This window comes from Castor canadensis, chromosome 14 (assembly GCF_047511655.1).
Source record: "Castor canadensis chromosome 14, mCasCan1.hap1v2, whole genome shotgun sequence".
Taxonomy (NCBI): Eukaryota; Metazoa; Chordata; class Mammalia; order Rodentia; family Castoridae; genus Castor; species Castor canadensis.
The window spans coordinates 95,668,276-95,680,419 of NC_133399.1; the positions used below are offsets into that span (position 1 = coordinate 95,668,276).

General features: G+C 47.2%; 1 protein-coding gene across 1 annotated transcript; it reads left to right on the forward strand.

The window, feature by feature from the left end:
- The first annotated feature begins 10,167 nt into the window (after window positions 1-10,167).
- Window positions 10,168-11,883, forward strand: LOC109698610 (tripartite motif-containing protein 75-like). The gene has a single exon (XM_074053448.1). The coding sequence runs from the start codon at window positions 10,497-10,499 to the stop codon at window positions 11,835-11,837; it is 1,341 nt and encodes a 446-aa protein (XP_073909549.1). The 5' UTR covers window positions 10,168-10,496; the 3' UTR covers window positions 11,838-11,883.
- The last annotated feature ends 261 nt before the right edge of the window (window positions 11,884-12,144 follow it).

Here is a 12,144-nt window from a genome sequence, read left to right on the forward strand (position 1 = left end):
CGGGGGATGTAAAAAAAAAAGAGAGAGGGAGAGCAACCCTGAGCTGTCTATGAGGAATGTGTGCTGCACACTGGTCCACAGGGTCCCTGCAGTATCTCCATCTCTGTGCCCACGCTGTCCTCCTCCTCCAGAGTGTCACAAGCCATGCTTCCACGTGGTGGGGCTCTGGCTTCAGCTTTTTGGACTGCACGCTCCAGAGCCTGACGCAAGCAGGTTGACGAGGGAGATGCGTCTTCTGCCGCGTCCCGGAGCTGCTTGGTGCTATGCAAGGCGTAGACGCAGATGGCGGTGAGGAAGGGAGGACGGTCCCCCTCAAGCTTGATGCGCTCCTGCAAGACTGCCGGGGCCGCCAGTCTATTACGCCAGTCTACTACTGGGTGCGGGGAGCTCCAGGCCTCTGCTCTGGCCGGGGAGGATCGGCCGCTGGCACAGAGGTGGTTTGGCTCTCCTCTTGGCGGGCTGCACGTCCAGGTGAGTGCGCATGGTGAGGACCTTGCCCAGGGAGTGCTGTCACCTTGGAGGAGACGGACCTTGAAGCTTAATGCGGATACTCCGGGTGGTCTGCAGCGACTGGATGCCATCCTTCGGGCGTTCGGTGGAAACGACTGCGGAGCTTCGCCCTGTTCTGGACCGGGTTGACATGGAGGTGGACAAAGACAGCGGGTGGTGGAGGAGAGGCGTCGCTTCGTGGAGGAGCTGAGGGTCAGCATCCGTGAAGAAGACTCCACGATCGTCCACACTACACTTGCTTTTGCTGGGGTTCTCCCCAGCAAGGGGCTGCAGACACCATGTTGGCACAGCCGGGATCCGACGGGCCGTGAGGTGGGCGGACATCTCCCCAGCGCTGTGACCGTCACAGGTCTTGCTTCAGGGGACCTCGACCTGCAGAAGTTTGAGGTGGTAGCAGGACACCATCTCCTGGACAAGCACACGCGTTTCATGACTGAACATCAGGTGGCTCCCATCTCTGTCCCCAGACACCCAACCTCGCCTCGTCCCTGCACTCCCCCCCGCCCAAGCCCCTCGAGAGCTCCGACAGACCTCTATTCCAAGTTTATTCTTAAATGTCCTACAGACTCTGAGACAGCACTCATGACAGGGAATGCAGGTATTCAACGGGAACGGAGTCAAAGGTTACCCTCGCCTAGCGCAGGAAAGCTTGCTTCCCCCTCCTTCCGCCTTCCCCCAGATTTCTTAATTCAATTTGTAGCCAGGGAGCAACTTCCAGGGACTTTACTTTTAGTTTCTGGAGTTTTCCTCTGCTCTTTTTCTTGTTTCTGCCACACACTTTATTTGTGGCACTGGGGTTTGAACTCATGTCCTCACACTTGCTAGGCAGGTGCTCTACCACTTGAGCCAGCCACCAGTCCTTTCTGTGATTTTTTTTTTTTTCCAGATAGGATCTCATGAACTATTTGCCTACAGCTGGCTTTGAACCCCAATCCTCCTGATTTCTGCCTCCTGAGTAGCTAGGATTACAGATATGAGCCACCTGCACCCAGCTGTATTTATTTATTTATATGCTTTTTTGCATTTGAACTCAGGGATTCAAACTTGCAAAGCAGGTGCTCTACTTCTTAAGCCACACTTCCAGTTCATTTTGCTCTGGTTAGTTTGGAGATGTGGGTCACTGGAACTATTTGCCTTGGTTGGCCTAGAACCTTCATCCTCCTGATCTCAGCATCCCAAGTAGCTAGGATTACAGGTGTGAGACACCAGACCTCCAGCTTTCCAGCCTTTTTTTTTTTTTTTTTTGGTGGTACTGGGCTTTGAACTTAGGGTCTCGCTCTGCTGGCAGGCACTGTACCACTTGAGCCACTCTGCAAGCCCTTTTATGTATTTTTTTTTTTTTTTTTTAGATAAGGTCTCTGTAGGGCTGGCTTCAAACTGCTATCCTCCTGATCTCTGCCTACTGAGTAGCTAGGATTACGGCACCTGGCTCCAGTTTTTCTTTTCTTTCTTTTAATTTGCAGTCTTGGGGTTTTGAACTCAGGCCCTCATACTTGCTAGACAAGCCCTCTACCACTTGAGCCGTGCCCCAGCCCCTCTTCTTATTTCTGCTTGGAAAAATCTTATTTTCTTTTACTTTTCCATTTCTTAGACCTGTTTCCTGTGCTGTTCAGGTCCTTTGCAGCTTGGACATGCTGTCTCTTCTGTCCTTTTGCCACTTGTTAATAAACTTTTACTGAAGAATGCATAATTCAGAAAAATGCACACATGCTGGGTACCAGTGGTTCACGCCTGTAATTCTAGCTGCTTGGGAAGCCAAGAATGGGAGAATTGTGGTTCAAGGCTAGCCCAGGCAAATAGTTTGAAAGACCCAATCTCTAAAATAACCAGAGGAAAATGGACTGGAGGTGTGGTTCAAGCAGCAGTGCGCCTGCTTTGCAAGCATGAAGTTCTGAGTTCAAATCCCAGTCCCACTTTAAAAAAGAAAGAAAAAATGCACACACCAAGAATTCTGTATAGCTCAGTGCAGGAACATAAAGAGAACAGTTCTGTGTCCACCATCCAGTTCAGAAAATAAAACACTACTCTCCTGGTCACTCTCCATCAATACCGCCACTCTCCCCAAAAATACTGGCTGCAGCTAAAACCATCACAGTCTGGGGTTGCCTGTTTTTGATTTTCATATATGGGGAGACAAGGGCTGGGGGTGTGGCTCAGCAGTGGAGCTCGAATGCCCTGTGTCCACCTGCCAGCGGTTACAGCTCTTTCTGTCCTTGGACTGCAAGTGTGACTCCCACAATCCAGGTCAGAAGACACACACAATCTCAGGTGGCTCGCCAACATGGTGACATCAGGTTCCATTCAGGTTTATAAGCCTTTAGAGAGTTTCTTTGTGCTATTGGACACTCCAGTGACTGGCTTCTGAGGACTGTTCCCAACCTCTTCTCTGATGCACATTTTGTAGAGGCTGTTGGAGATTTGGCTCCTTGTCCTTCATTCCCACCTCCTTCTCTTGCACTGAAACTCTTCCAATTTAATCAGGGTTCAGCTTTTCTGCTTCCATTGAATATTTGAGAAGTCCTTACTTTCAGAACTACAGATTTCTAGCTATGACTGGCTCCTACATATACACAGTCTTTCTCTATTTTTGGGGTGTGTTTGTGTGTGTGTACTGGGGTTTGAACTCAGGGCCTACACCTTAGCCACTCCACCAGCCCTTTTTTGTGAAGGGTGTTTTTGAGATAGGTTCTCTCAAACTGTTTGTCTGGAGTGGCTTTGAACCTCAATCCTCCTGATCTCTGCATCCTGAGTAGCAAGGATTATAGGCGTGAGCCACGAGCACCCGGCTCTCTTCAACCATGGTATTTGATGAGCTCTTGGGATGGTGAACACATTGAGGGTATCCCACCCAGGTGGAAATGGAAGCTCCAGGCACACACCGGCCCTTCCACACAATGCCCTGAGTACATCTCCCACCTGGCTGTTCCTTTGTTGTGCTTTCTATAGCAAATGGTAAATGTAAATAAAATGATTCCCTCAGGTCTGTGAGCCCTTGTAGCAAATTGTCTGACACAAGGGGGTCATGGGAACTCACAGGTTAGAGGGGGCTGGTCAGAAGCATAGGAGGTGTGGATTCACAATTGGCATCAGAAGTGGGGCTCTCTGGGCACTGGAGGCTCAGGCCGGTAATCCTAGCTACTCAGGAGGCAGAGATCAGGAGGATTGGGATTTGAAGCCAGCCCTGGGCAAATAGTTCACCAAGACCCTAACTCGAAAAACCCTTCACATAAATGGGATGGTGGAGTGACTTAAGCGGTAAGAGCACCTGCTTAGCTAGTGTGAGGCCCTGAGTTCAGCTCCAGTACCCTCAAGCAAACCAAAAGTGGTGTATGTGTGCATGCAGAATGTTTTCCTAACATGCACAAGGCCCTGAGTTCAATCACCAGCACCACAAAATGGTGGGGGGGGAGAAGGGGCAGGGAATTCTAGCTACAAAATCAACTAGTAAGGGAAGATTAGGATATTAAGAATCACCATTATGCAATTTAAATATCTGAATTGCTATAGTTTTGAAAATAATATGCAATGCCTGGTGTTTTCTTCAAGTTCAATTGTCTCTTTTTCTTCCTTTTTTTTTTTTTTTTTTTTTTGTGTATAGCAGGCTTTCTACCATTCGAGCCACATCTCCAGTCCTTTGCTCTTTGCTCTCGTTTTTTTTTTTTTTTTGCTCTGGTTATTTTAGAGATGGGGTCTTGACAACTATTTGCCCAGGCTGGCCTCAAACCTCAATCCTCCCAATCTCATCCACCTAGGTAGCTAGGATACATGTGTGAGCCACAGTTACTGGCTTCATTATGACATTTTCATACACACATATAACGTATTTTGAACTCATTTACCACCTCCATTGACATTTCTTTTTTCTTTTCTTTTTTTTTTTTTTTTTTTTTTTTGTGGTACTGGGGCTTGAACTACACCTTGAGCCACTCTGCCAGCCCTTTTTGTGATGGGCTTTTTTGAGATAGGGTCTCTTGAACCATTTGTCGGGGCTGGCTTTGAGCTGTGATCCTCCTGATCTCTGCCAACCTGAGTAGCTAAGATTATAGGCATGATAACATTCGCTGGTAAATGGATGGAATTGGAGAACATCATTCTGAGTGAGGTTAGCCTGGCTCAAAAAACCAAAAATCGTATGTTCTCCCTCATATGTAGACATTAGATCAAGGGCAAACACAACAAGGGGATTGGACTATGAGCACATGATAAAAGCGAGAGCACACAAGGGAGGGGTGAGGATAGGTAAGACACCTAAAAAACTAAAAAACTAGCTAGCATTTGTTGCCCTTAATGCAGAGAAACTAAAGCAGATACCTTAAAGCAACTGAGGCCAATAGGAAAAGGGGACCAGGTACTAGAGAAAAGGTTAGATTAAAAAGAATTAACCTAGAAGGTAACACCCACGCACAGGAAATCAATGTGAGTCAATACCCTGTATAGCTATCTTTATCTCAACCAGCAAAACCCCTTGTTCCTTCCTATTATTGCTTATACTCTCTCTACAACAAAATTAGAGATAAGGGCAAAATAGTTTCTGCTGGGTAGTGAGGGGGGGAGCGGGAGGGGGCGGAGTGGGTGGTAAGGGAGGGGGTGGGGGCAGGGGGGAGAAATAAACCAAGCCTTGTATGCACATATGAATAATAAAAGAAAAATGAAAAAAAAAAAAAAAGATTATAGGCATGAGCCACTGGCTCCCAGCCATATTTGTCTTTCTGAGTCTGGCTTTTCACTTCACTTGATGATCTCCACTTTCACCCATTTTCCAGCCACTGACATAATTTTGTTTTTCATTATGGCAGGAATAAAACTCTTACATATATACACCACATTTTATGTATCCACTTATTTATTCATGGGCACCTAGGCTGATTCCACAGTTTGGTTATTGTCAATAGTGAAATAATAAACATGCGTGTATATGAAACTAATCTCTCTTCTCTCTCTCTGGCAGTACTCTGCCAGCCCTTTTTGTGTTGGGTATTTTCAAGAAAGGTCTTGCAGGCTAGTTGCCTGGCCTGGCCTCCAACCTCAGTTCTCCTGAATAGCTAGGATTACAGGCGTGAGCCATGGGTGCCCAGTTGAATTTAATCTCTTAATGTTTAGTTTTTCCCTTTAATTACATTCTCTACTGTCATTCTCCCCCACCCACATAATTACACTAATGTACTTGTTAAGTTATTAAATATTTATGGATTCTGGCAAAATCAGCTTACTTTCTTTCATTATGGCCCTTCATTCCTGCTAGTTCTACTGCTACCAGTCGTGTATGTATCTGTGATCTGTGAGTCACTCAAGTGTATTTTGGGTAGGGCTTGTGTTTAAATGACTGAGATAGGACTGGGAGTGGGGCTCAAGTGGCAGAGTACTTGCATAGCAAGCTCCAAAACCTGAGTGAAATCCCCAGAACTAACTATCTATCTGTCTGTCTGTCTGTCTGTCTATCTATCTATCTATCTATCTATCTATCTAGGCAAGTACTTTACCACTGTGCTTTACCAGCAGTCGGGCTCATTTTAATTATTTATTTTATTTTATTGTTTCCTTGCCACGCTGGGGATTGAAGCCAGGGCTTCCGGCCATGCTAGGGAAGCCCTCTAGCACTCAGCTACAACCCCAACCTTCCCCCCTTTTGTTGTCAGGTAGGGTCTTTTTTTTTTTTTTTTCCCTCTTCTTTTGCTTTTCACTCCGCTTTTTTCTTTTGTCCTGAATTGTGATTTTTTTTTTTCAGTCACTCTGGTGGGGAGCCACCATGCGCCACTGTCCTTCCTTTCAGGTTTAGAATGAAGGTCGCCTGTGGGGTGTGAGCACGAAATGCTGTGGACCTTCATAAGGTCACAGGCTGCTGAGGAAGGAAGAGGGAGTGGTGCAAGCTGTCACCTTAGGTTCCAGCTGCAAGGAAAGACGTGCGCCCTGGGCCCATTCAAGTCCTTCCAGCCATGTGGGGCAGCGGGACGAGGGACCGCGACAGGGCTGGAACCGCAGGCTGAGGGAGGGTTTGTGCGGTGGGCTGCGGGGAGGCACATCCCCGGGGGGCGAGGGCAGAGGTCAGGTCAGCCTTTATGGTCCTCATTTTCCTCATCAGCCATGAGAGGATAAATGGGGAGTCTCAAGGCGGTAATGAGATCATCTGAGCAACACCCACCCACCTGGCCTGACGAGATCCCAGGCGCGTCCCCCGACCCCCTGCCCCCCCATCCTTCCGTCACTGTCAGGCCCCGCCCTCTGAGGGAGGAGCCACCGGCCCTGCATATAAGGCCAGGCCAGGCGCCGAGTACTCGCTGTGGTGCGAGACTGGCTCTGCAGACCTGTCCGGGAGCCCCACCTCCGAGACCCTCTCAGCGCCTCCTGCTCCAGGTAAGTGGGTGGGTATCTGCAGTGTGTCTGACTAGAGATCTTACTGGAAAGGGATTCAAAGTCAGGATGTAGTTATTTTCAAGGCTATGCCAAGGTAGAGTGTGTGCTCAGCACAGAAGAGGTCCAGGGCTTGATCCACAACACCAGGAAAAAATTAATTCAATTAAACTCATGCTGTTTATTATGGCTTCGGGATCTTCATGACCATTGCCCAGCAAAGTAAAGTAACAGTTAAAGCTGAAGTATATTTGCCCAGATCCTGCCCTGTTCTGGTGGTGGGATAAGGAAAGAGAAGAACCAACTTTCAAATCTGTCCATCCTCACACAGGTGCTGGTCTGAAGGCACTGTGTACTCACCTTACAGGATGTGGCAGCAAGGGAGACTTGTACCCAGGTAGTGATGAAGGCAAGAGCCTTGGGGCCTTGGGGGGGCGGGTGTCCGTCCTCTACCCAGCAAGCTTGCTTACAGATATTCAGTTTTAGAGAGACTCGCGAACCTGGGCAACATTTGTCTATTAGGTGCTGGCTAAGCACCTCACTCATGGGCCAGCCTAACATGGGGGTCCCAGTTACTGGGGAATGCCAAAATGCCACTTTGAAATATGTGTAAATTTCTAACAGTCCTAACAGACTGGACTGTTCATCAAACTGTCCTCACTTACGTGAGACCTTCTGGTAGAGGAGTTGACTCCTCCTGGATGTCAGGGCTGCCTGGGTCAGGAGGGAGTGAGAAATGATGTGGAGCTGATGACAGCACGCGAGAGGGGAGGAGATTGCTGATAGCTGGGCCTAGAGAAGGTGGAGGAAGGTGACAGCCGCAGGGAGCTCAGTGTGCAGGGACACTGGAGCTGAGAGAAGCACTATGGGAGAGGCCATGATCAGATCCACGTGAGAGCTGACTGGACAAGACCCCGTGGAGTGGCAGATGCCGTCCCTGGATGGGTTGTAACTTTGGAGAGGACAGCAGTGGTGACAAGTAGTATGTGTATTACTAGAAACCACTGAGCACCTTCTGTGTACCAGGCCTGCAGTGGGAACATCTCCCCTCCTCTTAGTCCTTTGTGACTAGTCAGGTCCCAGCTCCAAAAATGGAGGCACCAGGACTTCAGCCCTGGTGGAGTTGCTCTGAGTCCCTGCTGTCACCTGTTGCCATCTTCCCTCTCCTGCTCCACTGCCTATTTTCAAAATCTTTTAAACCTTTGCCAATCAGCTAAGGCATGAAGAATAGTCTCTCCTGGTCATCTCTCACCTGTCTGGATTATTTCATTTTATTTTATTTTTGGTTTGAACTCAGGGCTTGGAGTTTGCTAGGCAGGTGATCCAGCTCTGAATTATTTGAAACGATCTGCTTCTTTATTGTCCACTTGTCCCTTGGTTTGTATGACTTACATTCCCCTGGCTGTGCAAGTCCCTTCAGTCATCCACTGATTCCCCAGTTCTTGCACACTTGCCCTCTCCTTTCAGCAATCAAACCCAAAAGGTCCTCTTCCAGCGTTCAAGTCACTGAACACTGGACTCCACCCACTCTCTACCTTGAGATCTTAATTTGGGCCATAAACCAGGACACATTCCCTGGGGGCTGTTTTGTTCCCTCCACCCAGGCTGTTAGCTGAAAGCTCTGCTTTATCTGCTCAGCTTCCAGGTCAGAATGAGTCAGTGTTTGAAAAGAATGCTCCTGTCCTTGTCAGGATCTTGTGCCTACAAATCTTTACTGGATGGTAGCTTGCTAATAACCTCAAAGATTGGTTGATGTGAGTTTCTAAGTTTTTCTCACATTGAAATTCTGATCCTCCTGCCTCAGCCTCCTGACTGCTGGGATTACGGGTGTGTTCACCATGATGGGATTTAGATTTTTGTGGAGTCTGGTAGGACAGAGTTTATTTAGTTCAAACCATTTCTTTCTCTCTCTCTCTCTTTTGCAGAACTGGGGCTTGAACTCAGGGCCTTCCCTTGAACCACCCTAGCAGCCCTAATTTTATGAAGGGTTTTTCGAGATAGGGTCTCATGGAACTATTTGCCTGGGCTGGCTTCGAATCACAGCCCTCCTGATCTCTGGCTCATGGCCTCTTTTATTCTAGCCAAGCATTCTAGCACTGAATTGCATCCCCAGACTCACATCAAAATTCTAATCTTCAGTTTTATTCTGTGCATCATGCATTTGGCCTATGAGAAAGTTTTTTTTCTTTTTGGCAGTACTGGGGTTTGAACTTTGGGCCTCACACTTGCTGCACAGGCTCTCTAACACTTGAGTCATTCTAGCAGTCCTTTTCTGTGTTGGGTATTTTCAAGTTAGGGTCTCTCAAAGTATTTGCCCTAACTGGCTTCCAATTAAGATCCTTCTGATCTCTGCCATCTGAGTAACTAGCATTACAGGCATGAGCCACTTGTGTCCAGTGTCATCCTTTTCTTCTTCTTTCTTTCTTTCTTTTTCTTGTTTTTGAGACAGGGTCTCCTTATGTAGCCCATGCTAGCCTCGAACTCCCAATCCTACAGTGTCCAGAGTGCTGAGATTACATTTGCCTCCACACACTGCAGTGTTTTTTTGTTTTGTTTTGGTTTGGTTTCTTGGCAGTATGGGGTTTGAACTCTGGGCCTACACGTGAGCCACTTCACTAGCCCATTTTTATGATGGCTTTTTTGAGATAGGGTCTCCCAAACTTTTCGCCCAGGGCTGGCTTTGAACTTTGATCCTCCCGATCTCTGCCTCTTGAGTAGCTGGGATTACAGGCTTGAGCCCTGCTGGGTTTTTTGTTTGCTTTGTTTGTTTTTTCCTTTCTTTTTGGCATGTTCATCCTGAGATAGCATCCTAGGCTTTGTCTATGTTAGGTGTGCCCTCTATCACTAAGCCCTTCCTTTCAACTTTTTTCAAGCATGCATATGTGTAAATGCAGAAGCCTTTGTGTGTAAGGTACAGAACCACTCTCCAATATACATAGTGCTGAATGAAGCTCTGTCAAACACCTGGCACAGAATCTAATTTCTATAACCTCAGTCCCCTTAGAGCTACTTTTTTTTTAGTGGGACTGGGATTTTGAGCTCAGGGCTTTAGGCTTGCAAAGCTGGCCAGCATTCTACTACTTGAGCCACACCACTAGGTCATTTTGCTCTGGTTATTTTGGAAATGGGGTCTTTTTTTTTTTTTTTTTTTTTTTGCAGCAGCACTGGGAGTTTGAACTCAGGGCCTTGTGCTTGCTAAGCAGATGCCCCCCCAGCCCAGAGTTACATTTCTGATTGATATATATGCTCTTCATTGCTCTACTCTAGTTACTTTTTTTTTTTCTGTTTCTGTTGCAGAAGCGTGGTCAGTTGATCCTCTGAGTGTCCCACAGTGGAATTTCCTACAGAGTTGTTAATTTCCATGAATTCTGGAAGTTTTCTATGTCCAGAGGAAGAAGACTGAATAACCAAGCCTGAGTTGGTGGGAAGGTTCAGTTTCGAGAATCAGTGCCTGAGGCCATCCCTCCTGCTTCTGGAGCTGAAGGAAAGAAGCAGTCACAGGTCTGTAGGGTCACAGCCTCCTGGGGACCCTGAGAAACTTCAGGAGAGAGAGCGCTAAGGAGTCACTAGCTCCTCCTTTCTGAGTTCCTGGAGGACAGACCCACTGAGGGTCTTCCAAGACAGATCCTCACTGCACGATGGCCTTTGCATCTTCCCTGGCCAAGCTCCAACAGCAAGCCAGCTGCTCCTTCTGCCTGAATTACCTGAGTGACCCGGTGACCATTGACTGTGGACACAACTTCTGTCGCTCCTGCATCCAGCAGTGCTGGGAAGGTCTCCAGGATATCTTGCCCTGCCCAGACTGCCTCCACCATTGCTTCGACACTGTCAAGCCCAACACTCAATTACGTCACATAGTTGATATTGTGATGCAGCTGCCGGCCACTCCAATCAAGGAACCTCTGTGTGAGAGGCACAGTGAGGTTCTGGACCTGTTCTGTGAGAACGACCTGGAGCTATTGTGCCCCCAGTGCAGGGCTGTCTCTGATCACTACAACCATGACCTGATACCTATTAGCAAAGCTGCAGCGAGTTACCAGAAGAAGCTGAAAAACCATATGTGTCACCTGAGGAAGCAATTAGAAAATGCTGAAATGGAGTGTGAACTTCAAGTTTCAAAATCCATCAAACTGATGCTGAAGATTCGAAATTGGAGGAAGAAATTACAACTGGAATTCAGACAATTTAACCATTTCATGGGAAGGCAACAAGTTGCCGTAAAGACCAGGCTACTTTCTAAAGTGAAGGTTGGGGAAGAAAAACTAGAGGCAAACAGAAGTGAAATTTCAGGCCACATATCCACCCTGAAAAATCTATGGAGTGAAATGAGAGACAAGTGTTTGCAAACAGATCTGGATTTGCTGGGAGGGGTTAGAAACCTTTACAGCAGGTACAGAAACATAAGACCTCCAGCTGTTTCTTCTTATCAATTAAATGAGAGTTGCCCTCTCCCTCCACATTTTTTTGGTCTGCAAAAAATGATCAGCACATTTCAGGTAGATTTGACATTAAATCGACGAATGGCCCACCCTACTCTTATGATCTCAAAAGATCTTAAAAGTGTGAAATTAGATGCAAGGAGCCCATACTCTATTCTCTATTCAAGTTCTTCTTATGCAGTTGTTCAGAGTCAGGAGAGATTTAAAAGTGGGAGATATTTTTGGCAGGTAGAAGTAAGAGGCACAGGTTCATGGTCCTTAGGAGTGCATAATGAATTGTCTTCTAAACGTTTTATGCTGCCTTACCAAGACAGTGGGTGTTGGCAAGTTGAGCAGGACACAAATTCACAGCATGACCAGCAGGTTAGTCGGTTTGGCGTTTTTCTGGATTATGAGTTGGGAGAGGTTTCATTTTATAATTTGATCAGCAGATCCTGTTTGTGTAACTTTTCTAGTAAGTTTACAGAAACACTTGTACCTTTTTTCTCTATTAAGTATTCTTCCAAATGTCTGACAATCAGTCTTGTCAGAGAGGAATGATAGAACTGCCTGGGTGACTGTTTTCTGTGGGGCTGGCTGTATTCTCCTGTGTGCTTGGAATGAAGCTTGTAATAAAGATTTTGATTACACTTGTCTGGCTGTTGAATCTTTCAGGGCTTGTTTCTCTGCTCCCCTCTTGCCCCACACCTGGGCAAGCTGATGAGAAAGTCAGGGCATTGCCTCTTCAGGCATGGGGTGGGCAGGATGGGGCAGGTGCGGGTACAAACCAAGCAGTCCCCGGGTTGTGTTGGAAACTGCCCAGTCCCACCCTGTAGCCCATCCCCAAGGAGGATTCTTTCCCTGCACT